Here is an 18,833-nt window from a genome sequence, read left to right on the forward strand (position 1 = left end):
AAGGTTGCAGAACCTTGCACAACGTTGAAATCATTCTCCACTGCGTTTGAGACAGGTGCATTCCACCTCCTTTGCCTATATCGTGGGCAGATGTATAGGCTTGAATGGCCTTTTGCTGCTCCTCCATCCTCTGAAGCATATAGAGGGTTGAATTCCACCTCGTTACCACGTCTTGCTTCAGATGATGGCAGGGCAGGTTCAGGTGTTTTTGGTGGTGCTCCAGTCTTCTATACGCGGTGCCTGTACGCCGAAAGTGGCCCGCAATTCTTCTGGCCACCGACAGCATCTCTTGCACGCCCCTGTCGTTTTTTAAATAATTCTGCACCACCAAATTCAAGGTATGTGCAAAACATGGGACGTGCTGGAATTTGCCCAGATGTAATGCACGCACAATATTGCTGGCGTTGTCCGATGCCACAAATCCCCAGGAGAGTCCAATTGGGGTAAGCCATTCTGCGATGATCTTCCTCAGTTGCCGTAAGAGGTTTTCAGCTGTGTGCGTATTCTGGAAAGCGGTGATACAAAGCGTAGCCTGCCTAGGAACGAGTTGGCGTTTGCGAGATGCTGCTACTGGTGCCGCCGCTGCTGTTCTTGCAGCGGGAGGCAGTACATCTACCCAGTGGGCTGTCACAGTCATATAGTCCTGAGTCTGCCCTGCTCCACTTGTCCACATGTCCGTGGTTAAGTGGACATTGGGTACAACTGCATTTTTTAGGACACTGGTGAGTCTTTTTCTGACGTCCGTGTACATTCTCGGTATCACCTGCCTAGAGACGTGGAACCTAGATGGTATTTGGTAACGGGGGCACACTACCTCAAGCAATTCTCTAGTTCCCCGTGAACTAACGGCGGATACTGGATGCACGTCTAACACCAACATAGTTGTCAAGGCCTGAGTTATCCGCTTTGCAACAGGATGACTGCTGTGATATTTCATCTTCCTCGCAAAGGACTGTTGGACAGTCAATTGCTTACTGGGAGTAGTACAAGTGGTCTTCCGACTTCCCCTCTGGGATGACGATCGACTCCCAGCAGCAACAACAGCAGCGCCAGCAGCAGTAGGCGTTACACTCAAGGATGCATCGGAGGAATCCCAGGCAGGAGAGGACTCGTCAGACTTGCCAGTGACATGGCCTGCAGGACTATTGGCTTTCCTGGGTAAGGAGGAAATTGACACTGAGGGAGTTGGTGGTGTGGTTTGCGGGAGCTTGGTTACAAGAGGAAGGGATTTACTGGTCGGTGGACTGCTTCCGCTGTTGCCCAAAGTTTTTGAACTTGTCACTGACTTATTATGAATGCGCTGCAGGTGACGTATAAGGGAGGATGTTCCGAGGTGGTTAACGTCCTTACCCCTACTTATTACAGCTTGACAAAGGCAACACACGGCTTGACACCAGTTGTCCGCATTTCTGTTGAAATAATTCCACACTGAAGAGCTGATTTTTTTTTGTATTTTGACCAGGCATGTCAATGGCCATATTCCTCCCACGGACAACAGGTGTCTCCCCGGGTGCCTGACTTAAACAAACCACATCACCATCAGAATCCTCCTTGTCAATTTCCTCCCCAGCGCCAGCAACACCCATATCCTCATCCTGGTGTACTTCAACACTGACATCTTCAATTTGACTATCAGGAACTGGACTGCGGGTGCTCCTTCCAGCACTTGCAGGGGGCGTGCAAATGGTGGAAGGCGCAAGCTCTTCCCGTCCAGTGTTGGAAGGTCAGGCATCGCAACCAACACAATTGGACTCTCCTTGGGGATTTGTGATTTCGAAGAACGCACAGTTCTTTGCTGTGCTTTTGCCAGCTTAAGTCTTTTCTTTTTTCTAGCGAGAGGATGAGTGCTTCCATCCTCATGTGAAGCTGAACCACTAGCCATGAACATAGGCCAGGGCCTCAGCCGTTCCTTGCCACTCCGTGTCGTAAATGGCATATTGGCAAGTTTACGCTTCTCCTCAGACGCTTTTAATTTTGATTTTTGGGTCATTTTACTGAACTTTTGTGTTTTGGATTTTACATGCTCTGTACTATGACATTGGGCATCGGCCTTGGCAGACGACGTTGATGGCATTTCAGCGTCTCGGCCATGACTAGTGGCAGCAGCTTCAGCACGAGGTGGAAGTGGATCTTGATCTTTCCCTATTTTTTTAACCTCCACATTTTTGTTCTCCATATTTTAATGCGCACAACTAAAAGCCACCACAGGTATACAATGTAGATGGATGGATAGTATAGTATTATATTACTTATGGACGACGAGTGCACTGACGACACAGAGGTAGGTACAGCCGTGGCCTACCGTACTGCTATATGTATATATATATAATATACTGTATTATAATAATAACGGACCTGGTGGACACTGTCAGCAGACTGCTAAACTAGTATGAAGAAAAAAAAAGCCACCACAGGTATACAATGTAGATGGATCGATAGTATAGTATTATATTACTTATGGACGACGAGTGCACTGACGACACAGAGGTAGGTACAGCCGTGGCCTACCGTACTGCTATATATATATATATATATATATATATACTGTATAATAATAACGGACCTGGTGGACACTGTCAGCAGACTGCTAAACTAGTATGAAGGAAAAAAAAGCCACCACAGGTATACAATGTAGATGGATGGATAGTATAGTATTATATTACTTATGGACGACGAGTGCACTGATGACACAGAGGTAGGTACAGTCGTGGCCTACCGTACTGCTATATATAATATACTGTATAATAATAACGGACCTGGTGGACACTGTCAGCAGACTGCTAAACTAGTATGAAGAAAAAAAAAGCCACCACAGGTATACAATGTAGATGGATGGATAGTATAGTATTATATTACTTATGGAGGACGAGTGCACTTGAGACACAGAGGTAGGTACAGCCGTGGCCTACCGTACTGCTATATATATATATATATATAATATACTGTATAATAATAACGGACCTGGTGGACACTGTCAGCAGACTGCTAAACTAGTATGAAGAAAAAAAAAGCCACCACAGGTATACAATGTAGATGGATGGATAGTATAGTATTATATTACTTATGGACGACGAGTGCACTGACGACACAGAGGTAGGTACAGCCGTGGCCTACCGTACTGCTATATATATATATACTGTATAATAATAACGGACCCGGTGGACACTGTCAGCAGACTGCTAAACTAGTATGAAGAAAAAAAAAACCACCACAGGTATACAATGTAGATGGATGGATAGTATAGTATTATATTACTTATGGACGACGAGTGCACTGACGACACAGAGGTAGGTACAGCCGTGGCCTACCGTACTGCTATATATAATATACTGTATAATAATAACGGACCTGGTGGACACTGTCAGCAGACTGCTAAACTAGTATGAAGAAAAAAAAAGCCACCACAGGTATACAATGTAGATGGATGGATAGTATAGTATTATATTACTTATGGAGGACGAGTGCACTGACGACACAGAGGTAGGTACAGCCGTGGCCTACCGTACTGCTATATATATATATATATATAATATACTGTATAATAATAACGGACCTGGTGGACACTGTCAGCAGACTGCTAAACTAGTATGAAGAAAAAAAAAGCCACCACAGGTATACAATGTAGATGGATGGATAGTATAGTATTATATTACTTATGGACGACGAGTGCACTGACGACACAGAGGTAGGTACAGCCGTGGCCTACCGTACTGCTATATATATATAATATACTGTATAATAATAACGGACCTGGTGGACACTGTCAGCAGACTGCTAAACTAGTATAAAGAAAAAAAAAGCCACCACAGGAGTGTTTTTCAGGCAGACAAACGTATACTGGACTGGTGGTCACTGTCAGCAAAACTGTGCACTGTACTCCTGCTATAACTGCTCCCCAGTCCCCACAATTAGGCAGTGTGAGCAGTGCACTCAGCACAGATATATCATGCAGCAGTGCAGCACACTGAGCACAGATATGGTGGAGCGTTTTTTCCAGGAAGAGAAACAACGGATTAAACTCACTGGTGGTATTATAATCAAAACCCTGCACTGTACTCCCTAACAGCTGCTCCCCGTCCCCAATCTTCCCCACAATTATAACTAAGTCACTATTTTCTACTATAACGGAGAGGACGCCAGCCACGTCCTCTCCCTATCAATCTCAATGCACGTGTGAAAATGGCGGCGACGCGCGGCTGCTTATATAGAATCCGAATCTCGCGAGAATCCGACAGCGGGATGATGACGTTCGGGCGCGCTCGGGTCAACCGAGCAAGGCGGGAGGATCCGAGTCTGCCTCGGACCCGTGTAAAAAGGCTGAAGTTCGGGTGGGTCGGTTTCCGAGAAACCGAACCCGCTCATCACTACTTATTAATATTATTATTTTTTTAATCGTTCACAGACTGCTTCCTCACTTAATAAGAACTTAGCAATGGGACATTCTTATTGCTGCTATACATCAATCCCGCCATCTGGTCGTCTCTTGTGAATGCTGACGAGAAAAACTTGTTTAATTTTTCCGCAATGTCATTGTCGTCTTTGGTTAGGATGCCCAACTTGCCTTTAAAAAAATAATAGGCCTGTAATAGGCCTGTGCTACTGTATTCAGCATCTTCCCACCATAAACATAACATCTCAATTCGGAATGGCACAGTGCCCTTCCTAGGATCCCTGGGCGGTGGGCAGGCATGGCGACAAGGGGGGGGGTCAAAGGAGACAGCTATACCAGGCCCTGTGGTTCAGAGAGGCCCCAAGGCAGAGGGGCACAAAAACGGGTGCTGGTGAGTATGTTAATACTTCGCTCCGCCCGCCCAAGTAAGTAAAAAAAAACAATAAACTGCCCCCCCCCCCCCGTCCATTCAGTAACAGCTGACTCCCTGTGATCCCCCCCTACAGTACATTGCAGCTGTAAGCAGCCTCCAATAGTCCATGCGTGTAGCTCCACCCTGCCCAGGCACTAACGTCCCATGGGGCTTTGGCAGCTCCTGGCCGGCCAAGTGACGTATCATGCTGCTATGATTCTCCCTTCACCTCAGTCCCGACTCCTGACAGCCACGGGTAAGCTTGTGTAAGTTACTGCAGCCTCCAGCTCCCCAACCTCAGCCTGCAGTATGGACTCCAACTCCACCCACCTGCAGCCACCCCTGTAGTGTGTTTAGCCCTCTATAGCCAACCTCCTTACCACCTCTCCCCATGCTGTGCTCCCCTGTAGCCAGCCTCCAAACCCACCTCTACATATTGCGCTCCCTTGTAGCCAGCCTCCAGCTCCTCCCCTATAGTGTGCTCCCCTGTAGCCAGCCTTCAAACCCCTTCCCCATAGTGGTCTCCCCTATAGCCAGCCTCCAAACCCCCCACCATATAGTGTGCTCATATTGTAGCCAGTATCCAGCCACCCCCTGTAGCATGAACCCCTGTAACTAGCCTCCAACAATGATCCTATGAGGTGTAGACAGCAACATGCCCCAGCAAGGACAGGGAGACTGGAGTCTGGTGAGAAAGCTAAACATAAGTGTTACTGAAATACATTTTTTAAATTGTTAAATAGCACAGCTCTCTCTCTGTCTGAGTTTCTATCTATCTATCTATCTATCTATCTATCTATCTATCTATCTATCTATCTATCTATCTATCTGTCTGTCTGTCTGTCTGTCTGTCTGTCTGTCTGTCTGTCTGTCTGTCTATCTATCTATCTATCTCTATAGTACCATATAAACAGGAGCCGTAGAGAATCCAACAGTTAAACCATAGGTTTTCTGACGTGTCTGGACTTTAATGTCCTTTCCACAGAGTAGCACAGACATTAAAGTCCAGAAATGTCAGAAAACCTACATCCACACCCGCACATACATACACACATACAGTACATACACACACATACTTACAGATGCGTATACACAGGTGCAGCAGTTATGATCAGATGCCTCAACAACCAGAGACTTTTTACTCCAGAGTTTTGACTATAAAAATGATTAGACTAATACAAAAAATATATTTCAATATATTCTTTGTATTGTTCATACACTTTATATAGTCAAAACTGTGGTGTATACATTAGTATGACAGGAAAGGCTCTGCCTCACCTTACCGTACATCACTGATATACAGATGTGTCCTCTTACATCTTTGCTCCGTGCACTAAAAGTCGCGTTATGACTTGTGAGTGTCGGGTGACTTGGTAGCGCCAAGCATCACTTTCTGCATTTTTTTTCCGAGCAGCTTCTGCTGATTAAAATGATATGCAGTAAGCCTATGTTCTGTGTGTGACTGCGGCTGTATTTACACACAAAATGCTATGCTACAGTGTTTTTCCTGAACGTAGCATTTCGGATGCAGTTACAGCCGCAATTACACACAGAATATAGGTATGCTGAATATTTTAATCAGCAGAAGCTGCTTGTGTGCCCTGTTGCATTACATTGCATCTAAGACGCATTTTCACTGAAAAAATGAAAGAAAGAAAAAAGCACAGTGCTTCCGAATCCCGCCACGGCATGGCGCGACTTGAAGGGCTGTTTAGCATGACTGCAGCTAGGATGTAAGAGGACATATCTGCATGCGAGCGTGTTAAGAATGGTTTATGGGGGGCCCCTTAGAAATACATGTGCTGGGCCAAAATTTATAAAATTCTGTTGCCAGTCCTGGCTGTGGGTACCAAAGTTGCACCTGTTAAAATTAACAATTATCTGATTACTCTTAGAAAATGTTTCATAAAAACTGGGTCCATGCAGTTAAAATCAGGTATCCCGGATAGTTAATAGCTGGCAGTCAATCAGGAGCTACTGTATGTCAATCAGGAAAGAATCAAGACCTCCAGAGCCACAGGTCTATTACAGCCCTATTATAGAGTGGTAGAAGGGGCTAGGCAGGTTTTTTTTTGTGTTATACAAAATGCTGCGATTCCCCAAGTATGTGTATTTTATCCCCCAAAATATTGGGTATTACATCTGGTGATTTAAAGGAAACAAATCACAATTTGCTCCAACCTACAAAAAAAAAACAGTAGTCTATTTTGTATCCCTTTTATTGTCTTAATATGAAGGTCAGAATAGACTAGCCAAACCTCAGGTAAGCAAGCATGTGGCCTCAATCTGCACCAATAGGAATATGAGCAACTTTCCTGAATTTGCGGAAAGGACACATTAGACTGTCAGAGTAGAGAGGCAGAATTGCAGAGATAACTCATTTTATATTAATCTGTAATTCTGTTTTAATGGAGGAATGGGTACATTACATTACATACCTGCCCATATTCTATAATATATAATCATTTTGAAGACCAGTTTCACAAAAGAACAAAAATGACCATGTAATGCAGCAAATGAACACTAGGTGGCAGCATATGTATTACTTTACAGTCAAATAGTATTTTTTATTACTAAAAATAAAAGTTACCTCAATAACTGGGAATAGAGGGTGCAAGTCTAAAAGGATCAACAAAGTGTAACACACTTGGAAATGTGCTTGTAAAGGTTGCAGAGAGCTTTTGATATACAAGCAACCTGTATTTACGCTGCAATGTGCCATAAAGATATCCAAACACAGCTGCAGATCTGACCTGAGTATAATTTGCTGTTATTCTGTCCTGTTGCGTTACAGTGATTACATTTATATTTATACACTATATATGAAATTATGCTTCATAGAATGATCGGAAATGAAGCTACATTTAGATAAATATGAAATGATGCTTTATGGTGTTTTCCATTAAATGTAGAATTTTGATGGCTTGACATTGGGGAGCATTTATGATATTTGTTCTCCTTGCCCACTGCAAACAATGAGACCTATCAGCTACTATTTTAAGTATATCCTACAACTGATCTAAAGTTTAAATCTGATTAGAAAATTATGAAAACCTCCTCAAAACTATTTGATATGACAATGACAACATTGTAAAACTCTCCGTGCTGCCTGACTGTTGTAGCATGATTAATGGCGAGTACAACAGGATAGGAAAACTGCAAATATTTTAAATGCACATATACTGAAGCATAGTGTCAGCCATCAAAAACAGTATACTGTCTTATTTTGTACCTGGTGTATGGAGGCAGAGGCAACGTAATTCTGGTCCATTTGTTGAAAGTGTCAGACACCAACACTCTCTGCAGCTGATATTTATTACATTCCACATTGGTTGGTAGACAGTCTCTAAGCACTGGATTCCACGAGAGCCCCAGATCCACGCTATACTCTAGTTCAATGGCTAAAATGAAGTAGAAATATTTTTTTACACTTGCTGCATATGATATTGAATAATGAATAAAGTATACTAACACATGAATACATATATACATAGTTAATGTGGCCATCTAGAAACATCTGAACGGGGCTATACAGATGCAGTGTGATGGGGCAGCTGGGGCAGTTAACCTTGAACCCAGACATTGGAGACTCCACATAGGGTTGAACAGAAAAGAGACCAGATGCCTAACGTTACTTGTTCCTATATGTGGCATCCTGCAGAACAGCTGACTTGAGCGGCTCCTGAGTCCCTTAAGTGTTATATCACGTCTGTGACACTTAAGGGAGACAATAACCGCTCTATCTGCAAACTCTGTCCACACCTGGACCTCGGATGAGCCTGAGGCTGCCACAAAGTCATCAGGAGCCTACCAGGACTCAGAGGTAAGTAGAAGTAATGAGCATACTGGGAGCACTGAGTGGTATAATGAAGTTACTGTGTGGCATATTGGGGCATTGTGTGGCATACAGGAAGGGTGCTTTGGCATAATGTTTATTCTGGGTGCACTGTGTGGTATAATGGGTACACTGAGACATAATGGGGGTACTTTGTGGCATATTTTTACTGGGGGCTCTGTGTGGCATAATGAGGACACTGTATGTCATAATGGGGCACTGTGGCATAATGAATATACTGGGGGCACTGTGTGGCATTGGCATACAGAGGTCACTGTATGGCATCATTTTTATAGTGGAGCACTGTGTATCATTTGGGGGCACAGTGGCATATGGGGGCATTGCGACAATATTTATACTGGGGGAACTGTGTGGCATAATGTTGATACTGGGGCACTGTGTGGCATAATATAATTTTACTGGGAAATTTTATTTATTGCCTGGAGCCCCCAAAATCTTTAATCCAGCACTGATTCAAGGGGGAAGGTTTCATGCATATGTGCACAAACGGGAGGTTTCTGCGTACCTGAACCCCCCACCTACTGATCCACAGCTGCAGCTGACCAATATTTTTTATTTATGGTAGATGGAGCAGAGCGCAGGCAGTTGTGTCAATAACGCAAAAGCTGCCTGCTCTACACACTGACAAAGAGGCTGGCTGACTGTAGGGGGACTGTAGGGGGGGCAACATGCAGCCCCTCCTAGGCAGTTCACATGGGGCATTGGGGGAGAGCTGACGCCGGAAGACTCACTGTCCTGGAGCCGCAGGAATGTCCTGGAGCCACTCTGTCCCACAGCCGCAGGTGTGTGTCTCGCATGTGGGTAGTGTGGGTACTGGCAGGGGGGGAATCTTTAATAAATTATGCCAGCTATATTTATTTAATTTTTTAAGTGAAAGAGGTGTGTTTCTGTGTGTGCTGTGCTGCTGTATGTATGTATGTATGTAAGTATGTGCAATGTGGGGGGCGTGGCCACGGCAGCAACGGAGTAGGGAGCGGATCTCGGGAGCTCCCCGAATAAACCCATCCTATCACCCATCCTGACCCCTCTGGTGTCCCTGCCCGGGCTACATACCTCCCTCATACTGCTGGGCGCCGGCGGGCATCCTTTCTTGCGGTCTCCGGGACTCGTGGGACGGCGCCGGCTGACTTCCGGCCTTGCGGCCTAGGCCTCCTCCGGATCCCCGGCCTCAATTTCGGCGCCCTCGGCCGCGGAACGCCCGGAGCTCGGGCGACGGGCTGTCACTGCCAACAAGCACCCTGGGACGACTGGGAGGTGGAAGCTGCCTCTCCTCTCTCTGACAGGCTGCGTCCCGGAGCCCTAACACCCGGAGGGGCATAAGAAGCAGGTACTTCTGGGGAAGGGGAAGGGACACTGCGGCCATTTTGGGAGAAGCTATACAGAAGGCCCCACTGCTCTGGGCTAACCTCCATGCTTGGAAGGGCTGCATTCATCTGTTGTGCCCTGTGAACTGTCTCTGCACACAGGATCTTTACTGCATACTGACCTCTCCTATTATTACTCTCCTAATGACTATGCTAATACCCACCTGAGATTGGAGACAAAGTCAGCTATTTACATTGCACGGCCCTTTCCATTATATCACACAGGAGCTGCACATAGATTGGATCTGACTACACTGCTGTGCTGCACTAATATCCTACAGTGTACTGCGTACCATTATCCTACTTTGTTACTCTGACATACAAACCGGACACGGTTGGTTCCCGCCACTGATTATACGCAACCTTGCTGCAGCCGCCTTCTAATTACTATCCTATACTGTAGCCCTACTGTGGGGTGAGTGTGACTGCTCCTGTCCAATATGGTTAAGGGCGGCCAGAGTGCGGCCGCGGCCAAACTAGAAAGATTTACCAGACAACCCAATCCCAGGGCTGCACCGGCTCCTTCTCATGAAGACTCTCCAACACACTCGACCTCCCCTCCCGAGTCAGCGGTTAATTCCCCGGAGGCAGCGGGGGCGCCGTCTATTCAACAAGTGCTGGAGGCTATAGCTGGCAGTGAACAACGTCTCTCCGATAAGATGGAGAAGGTGCAGTGCGATCTCTCCTTGCTCCGCCAAGATGTTCAACGTATCCGAGAGAGAGTGGGTGAGGCGGAGACACGGGTCTCCAATCTGGAAGATTTATGTGGCCCCCTTAAGCAGTCCGTATCCACGGTGACCCAGCAGGTTTCCTCCCTTCAGACCAAGCTCTTAGACATGGAGGGACGGCTGCGTAGAAACAACGTCAGATTTGTAGGCCTGCCTGAAAGAGAAGAGGGTTCGCAGCCGGAGGACTTCCTCGAATCCTGGCTTAAGGAGATGTATGGCGCTGAGTCTTTTACGGCCCATTTCACGGTGGAGCGAGCACATAGGATACCATCTCGGCCGCTACCTCCTGGTGCCCCTCCTCGCACCTTCATCGCTAAATTCCTGCACTATAAAGACCGTGACTCGGTTCTCCGCCTAGGTCGCACGAAGGGCCCGTTGGTCCGCAATGGAGTCAAGGTATCGGCCTTCCCGGACTTTGCCGCAGACGTCCAGAAGGACCGAGCCCAGTTTATGCCCATTAAACGACGGCTGCGAGACCTCAACATTTCATACTCCATGTTGTTTCCCTCAAGGCTCCGAGTTGTGGCGGACGGGGAGACCAAGTTTTTTAACTCCCCTAGAGAGGCGGCCCAATGGTTGGACAGATTTGCACCGGGTGCTCGGCAACTGGCTCCAGACTGATCTCCTATGTGGAAAAGCCCGGGGCCTGGTCTACCGGAGGCTTGATCACAGTTCGGGGAGCCCCCCTTCTTTGCATTGGTGGCTCAAGACTTTTACGTCCAAGTGGTGTTGGTTAGAGAGGGTTAGAGATTCAGCTGAGAATCTAGGCCTTCCTAGCGCTTGGTAGTTTGGGTTGATTGTTCGGGATATAAGTATGCCGGAGTTCGGGGTGGTGTACGGGGAGGGAATGGTTAATTGGGAAGCTGCTAGTTGCGCCTCCTTCTGCTGTTTTTGGGTTTTTTTTTTTCTTTAGTTTGTTATTTTTCTTATTTAAGTATTTTCTGAGGCAAGGATGTTTCATATTTCAGATGCTATGGCTTACAACGCGGGGCTCATATACGTCATGTTTTGCTGGTATTGATAATGCTTATTCTCAAGATGTATTTTGGGAGAGGTCCATCCGGGAGGTGTATAGAGCTTATAGGGGGCCATGATTAATCTGAAAATTCTGGCATGGAATGTTCGAGGTCTGAATAACAAAATCAAACGTTCTTTGATTCTAAATATGATTAAGAAATATGACCCGGATATTGCATGCCTCAGTGAGACCCACCTGGAGGGACATAGGTTACTGTCATTACGACGGGCCTGGGTGGGCTGGGCTTACCATGCCTCTCACTCCTCCTTTTCTAGGGGTGTCTCCGTTCTGATTAAAAAGACAGTGCAATTCGAGTTGTTATCGATTAAAACTGACCCGTATGGAAGATATGTATTTATAGAATGTAAGCTGAACTCCCAGCCCTATTACATTTTAGCGGTGTATGTCCCCCCTCCTTTCTCATATACTGTGCTGCAACAAGCTGCGTCCTTCATAGCTCCTTCCCCTACCACCCCAGTGATTTGCTTGGGAGATTTTAATAACGTCCTGGATCTGTCTATGGACCGATGGCACTCCCCACAGGCTGCGCTGGTGGGAGGTGGTCCTACCAAGTTTGCGGATTTTTTTGAATAGTTTGCAGTGGGTAGATGTGTGGCGGCTTCGTCACCCTGCGGTCCGTCAGTTCTCCTGTTTTTCCAGCACTCACGGCTCCTCCAGAATTGACCTGATGTTGGTGTCCCCCGCCCTCGTCCCTAGGATTATTGACGTCCACTACGAGGCTCGAGGGGTCTCTGACCACTCCCCTCTGATGATGACTCTTGCTGTGGAAAGTCAGAGGGGGCACTCCTATTGGAAACTGCACCCCTCTTGGCTGACCCAGCTGGGGGACTGCGGTGACTTGGAGACTCAGTGGGAGGGTTACTTTAACGACAATGTAGGGTCTGCCCCGGGTACAGTAGTCTGGGATTCGTTTAAGGCGTTCTTGAGAGGTTCATATATTGGACGAATAGCGGCTCATAAAATGTCCTCTAGGGAGAGAGAACAGGCCCTTGAAAGGGACGCTAGGGACCTAGAATCCCAATATCTGTCTGACAGCGCCCCCGCGACAAAGACACGATGGCTGGTGGCTCAGTCAGTTTGGTTGGCCCACCTGTCTGATAAAAACTCTCGTTCCCTCCTTTTTAAAGCTACTAATATATATATGCAGGCTGATAGGACGGGGGGCCTCCTGGCCCATCTTATACATTACGATCGTCCTGGGACCACGATCACCCAAATGTCCGGGGCGGATGGCTCTCTTGTCGACACCACACCGGACATTGCGCTGTTATTCCGATCTTACTTCTCTGAGGTTTATAATTCACAGTTGCAGTGCTCTACTTCAGATCTTTCATATTACATGGGGGGTGTTCCGCTGCCCGCACTCTCCTCTGAAGCCTGTGAGCTGCTGGAGGCGCCCTTAACGCTCGAAGAGGTGACTGCGGCCATTGGTATGTCCCCTAATGGCAAGGCTCCGGGATGTGACGGAATTCCCTCCGAGGTATACAAAAATCATGTTGATTTCTTTGGCCCCAGGCTTCATGCCCTGTACTTAGATATATTTGCCAATAACGAACTCCCCCCCTCCATGTCAGAGGCAGTTATAATAGTGATCCCAAAGCCCGGTAAGGACCCTAGATCTCCGGACTCCTATAGGCCGATATCCCTGATTCCCACCGATGCTAAGATCCTGGCATAGATATTGGCAGTACGGCTTAACACAGTGATCACCTCCCTCATTCACCCGGACCAGACTGGCTTCATGCCAGGAAAGTCCACGTCTATCAATTTACGTAGACTGCATACCATTTTACAACTCCCACACGACTCCCCTTCTGTCTCGGCTGTGGTCTCGTTAGACGCGGCCAAGGCCTTTGACAGCATTGAATGGGCTTATTTATGGGAGGTGATGGCTTGTATGGGCTTTGGACCCAATTTTATAAAATGGATTAAACTACTGTATCAACATCCGAGTGCCAGGATCTTGGTGAACGGTTATGTATCCCCATCTTTTCAATTGACCCGAGGTACTAGACAGGGCTGCCCCCTGTCCCCTACGCTGTTTGCCTTGGCCATCGAGCCCCTGGCCTGCTTGATAAGATCGCACCCAGATATTGTGGGAATTTGTACAGGTTCACGTGAGGATAGAATAGCTCTTTATGCCGATGACATGTTGTTGTTTTTGCAGGATTACACCAAGTCAATGCCCACCCTGTTGCGTGTGATAGAGAACTTTGGAGATCATTCGGGTCTTAGAATTAACTGGCCTAAATCATACATTATGCCAGTCATAGGCCCCCCCTCCTACCGCTTCCAAAATCCCCCTGCCATTATGTTGGACGGTACAATTTAAGTACCTTGGAATCCAAATAACTAACGACCCTTCTGATTTTGTCCCTCTGAATCTGGACCCGACCATGCAGTGGGTCACGGGCAAATCTAAGACTTGGTGTAAGCTTCCACTGACTGTGTCTGGCAGGGTTAATCTCATTAAAATGATTATACTGCCCAAACTCTTATATATTATTCTCCAGTCCCCGGTATATATTTATCCAGTATTCTTTAGGAAATTGAATAGCGTTCTGTCCTCACTGATCTGGGCTAATAAACGACCTAGGATACAGCTAAATACCCTTACCAGACAGCGATCTGACGGCGGCCTGGCTCTACCTAACTTTTAGATGTATTACTTCGCTGCTCAGCTGACTCATATCGCTGTATGGGCACAAAACTCTGGGGCTGACTCTTTGCATTGTGAGTTTATTCGTTGTTACTTTCCCTACCTCTCTCCTATGCAGGTGTTACTGAGTGGGAGCATAGCTAGGTTTCTTCCCCCTATCATTTTTCAGGCCCTAAAGATTTGGCGGGCCCTGAGAGATCTCTTGAGGTATGATGGCCTGGACCCGGATACCCCCTTGTGGTATTCTGACTGGCTCCCTGAATTGCATGCACTTGAGGGGCGGGAGGTCTGGGCCCCTAGATCGGTGATTTCTATCTCTCAACTTTATCTAGATAATGCATTTAAATCCTTTCAACAACTGAGAGATGAGTTTGACCTACCCAATTCTTACTTCTTCAGATACCTCCAGCTTCGTCACGCCCTCCAGTCCCAATTTGCTGAATCACCCCCACGAATCTTCCCATTCCCCATCAAGACTTTTGTGACCACTTTGGGTCGGGCTAAGATGGTCTCCCTTGCGTATGGATATCTTCTTACCAAGCTCCATACGGACCCTATGACACGTCTCCGTGGAAAGTGGGAGGAGGATTTGGGTCTAATAACTGAGGAGGACTGGGTCCTCGCTTTGGAATACCCTGCCAAGGTTACCAAGTCCCTTAGATATCAGCAGATTCAATTCTTCATTTTACACAGAACATATATGACTCCAGCTAGGCTGGCTACGTTTGGGACGGGCAGATCTGGCCTTTGTCCTAAGTGTGGGGGGGCGGTGGGAACATTCTGGCATCTAGTGTGGGACTGCCCGAGGTTGAGGGTGTTCTGGTCGGGGGTCGGGTCAATTCTGGAGAGTACGGGAGTGCCTGGCGGACTGCTTACCCCACAATTCTGTATTTTGGGAATGGGATGCTTTGCTCCTGTGTCTGTTTCAACGGGTCTCTATGCTCTAAATGTATGCGCCTTGGCTAAGGTTTGCATTGCAAGGATGTGGATGGCCCCTAAAGGCCCGTTAATATCTGCACTTAAGACCTTGATTAACGAAACAATAATTAAGGAAAGATATGTTTATATGAAACAAAACGCATCAGCTAGGTTTGAAAGGGTTTGGTCTCCATGGCTAGACTCCTCCCATTCTCATCTGGTTCCCCAAATATAGTGGGCACTGAAGTGCAAGCATATCAATAAATTACTATAACTGATGTATACTGAGATGTTGGCGGTTGGGCCCTGCGTGTCCACCTACTTATCTGTATGACTAATAGAGTCCTGAATCGGATGGCTCCTTCTCACTCTGCCTCCCCCCCCCCCCCCTTTTTTTTGTTTGTTTGTTGTTTTTCTACAGTTTAGGTTACGGGTATAAATATAAAAGGTAATGAAGACTAATATAGTTGGCTACGGATTTTGCAGACCTTAAAGGTCTGAACAATAGGAAATCCTTGTGTATTTCTTTTTGGAAATTGTACTGATATCTCATTGTTGTAAGCTTCGTTTAAAACATGGCTTTGATTCAAGATGAATGGATGTACTGTTTATGCTATGATAATGCTCTGCAATGTCTGTACCTTTTTCGTCAGACTACTGAATAAAAATTACTTTATTAAAAAAAAAGTATGTGCAATGTGTGTTGTGTGCTATGTATATGTGTGCAATGTCTATGCGTGTGTGGAATACTATGTATGTGTGTGTGGTGTACTATATGTGTGTGTGTGTGTGCAATGTGCATGGCGAGCTAGATGTGTGTGTGGTGTGCTGTGTATACATATGTATGCAATGTGTATGTTTGTGTGGTGTGGTGTGCTATGTATGTGTGTATGTTAAGAATGGGTTAGATAAATTCCTAATGGATAAGGATATCCAGGGTTACGGGGCATAGTCACGCACTATGGTTATTATAAAAAAGAGGGGTAAAACGTAACGGCAGTCATCAACTTCAGTCAAAATTTTATACAAAATAATCGTGCATAGGAGACCATAAATAGGTTGAACTCCATGGACAATTGTCTTTTTCAACCTTAGATACTATGTTACTATGTTACTATGTGTGTACAATGTGTTTGTGGTGTGCTGTGTGTGCAATATATGTATGTGTGTGCGTGTGTGGTATACTATGTATGTGTCTGCTGTATACTATGCACATGTGTGTGCAATTTGTGTGATGAACTATACATGTGTGTGTTGTATGTTATGTATATATGTGCGTATAATGTATGGGCAAGGGGGATCCTAGACTGCACAGCCTAATTACATATATAGTGGCAGGTGCTACCATGCTGGGACTTGTATTTCCGCAAAGATAGAAAATACAATGCTGCTGCACACTCCACAATACCAAGAACTGCTAGTCAGAATAAATATAGTCAACTCTGCAGTCTAATACAGAGCAAATACGAGCCTTTTGAAAAAAATTGCTTTCAGAAGGCTAAATCCACCTTGTGAGAATGTGCATTTTTGTTTATTTATCCTATTGTAATTCTCCTTGTATAGTGCTGTGTGCATTTTGGGGCATCTTATAAATAAAAGATAGCAATGATAATATAAATATTATTATTATTATTATTATTATGGAGAAGGAGAAGGAAAAGGAAAAGGAGAAGGATTGAACATTTGATTTCTCTCATATCAGGGCACCATGTGTACCAATTTGAAACTTTAAAAGAAGGTTGGCTGTTACAAGTAGCTACTTGTAACTCAATAAGAATAGTACAAGTGGTTTGAGAATTATTAGCAAAAATATTAGTTATAATAAAACTTCTAAAAAGGTGGAATTAGCCTGTATAACAGTAGCATACATAATTCTGTAGTAATATCAATGACATATAGTGTGTTGTTCCTTTACCATAACAAGAGTCTGTAACAGAGCAGGAAGCAGCAAAATCAATCTGCATGAATGAGTCTTCGTTTACCGCAATGTCTGTGGTCACCACATAACGAGTACTAGCTTTTTCAATGAACACAAGGGCATCTCCAGTAGAACCACACACCGACATCTTAGTTCCACCTGGATGAAGTAACCACTTCCTGTTATCCAGACTTGTAAAATCATCCTCTAGTACCGTATACCCTGAGATATTCCCACCAATCAGGATCTACAAATAGAAAAATACAATTGCCATTACACATATGATTAACAAATGATAACCTTATTCTAGTCCTCATTGTTATTATATTCCATTTTCCATTTTCTGTCATTACTGACAGCTGAAGAAACGTTTTGGAAAAATCCTTGAACTTAGGCTATAACCCAAACATCTAAAAATCTGAAGGGATGTAGTTGGCACCCTGACAGTCAAGATGCTGGCGGTCAAAAGACCAGCGCCAGAATCCCAACAGTTAGCATGCCAAACGTAAGTATGAGGGGAAGGGTTAGGGTTAGGCTGCAGAAAGCAGGTGGGGGGGGGGGGGGGGGGGGGGGAGTTTGGGTTAGGCACTACGGGAAGTGTTAGGTAGTAGGAGTGGAGGGTTAGGCTGCAGAAAGGAGGTGGGGGAGAGTTAGGGTTAGGCACTAAGGGGAGTGTTAGGTAGTAGGAGTGGAGGGTTAGGCTGCAGAAAGGAGGTGGGGGAGAGTTAGTGTTAGGCACTAAGGGGAGTGTTAGGTAGTAGGAGTGGAGGGTTAGGCTGCAGAAAGGAGGTGGGGGAGAGTTAGGGTTAGGCACTAAGGGGAGTGTTAGGTAGTAGGAGTGGAGGGTTAGGCTGCAGAAAGGAGGTGGGGGAGAGTTAGTGTTAGGCACTAAGGGGAGTGTTAGGTAGTAGGAGTGGAGGATTAGGCTGCAGAAAGGAGGTGGGGGGGGGGGAGTTAGTGTTAGGCACTAAGGGGAGTGTTAGGTAGTAGGAGTGGAGGGTTAGGCTGCAGAAAGCAGGTGGGGGGAGTTAGGGTTAGGCACTAAGGGGAGTGTTCGGTAGTAGGAGTGGAGGATTAGGCTGCAGAAAGCAGGTGGGGGGAGTTAGGGTTAGGCACTAAGTGGAGTGTTAGGTAGTAGGAGTGGAGGGTTAGGCTGCAGAAAGGAGGTGGGGGGAGTTAGTCTTAGGCACTAAGGGGAGTGTTAGGTAGTAGGAGTGGAGGGTTAGGCTGCAGAAAGGAGGTGGGGGGAGTTAGTCTTAGGCACTAAGGGGAGTGTTAGGTAGGAGTGGAGGATTAGGCTGCAGAAAGGAGGTGGGGGGGGAGTTAGTGTTAGGCACTAAGTGGAGTGTTAGGTAGTAGGAGTGGAGGGTTAGGCTGCAGAAAGGAGGTTGGGGAGTTAGGGTTAGACACTAAGGGGAGTGTTAGGTAGTAGGAATGGAGGATTAGGCTGCAGAAAGGAGTTGTTGGGGGGAGTTAGGGTTAGGCACTAAGGGGAGTGTTAGGTAGTAGGAGTGGAGGATTAGGCTGCAGAAAGGAGGTGGGGGGGAGT

The 18,833-nt window shown here is 46.1% G+C and overlaps 1 protein-coding gene across 4 annotated transcripts in view; it reads right to left on the bottom strand.

Annotated features, from left to right (window-relative positions):
* The window catches only part of RELN (reelin), an 856,893-nt gene that overhangs the window by 109,330 nt on the left and 728,730 nt on the right, over positions 1–18,833 (bottom strand). For all 4 annotated transcript variants that reach the window (XM_063927014.1, XM_063927013.1, XM_063927012.1 and 1 more), the window contains exons 45-46: positions 17,282–17,531; positions 8,035–8,203 (exon numbers count right to left, since the gene is read on the bottom strand). In XM_063927014.1, coding sequence (XP_063783084.1) covers positions 8,035–8,203; positions 17,282–17,531 — 419 coding nt within the window. The remainder of the gene's footprint in view (positions 1–8,034; positions 8,204–17,281; positions 17,532–18,833) is intronic.

Source organism: Pseudophryne corroboree, chromosome 6, assembly GCF_028390025.1.
Source record: "Pseudophryne corroboree isolate aPseCor3 chromosome 6, aPseCor3.hap2, whole genome shotgun sequence".
Lineage (NCBI taxonomy): Eukaryota > Metazoa > Chordata > Amphibia > Anura > Myobatrachidae > Pseudophryne > Pseudophryne corroboree.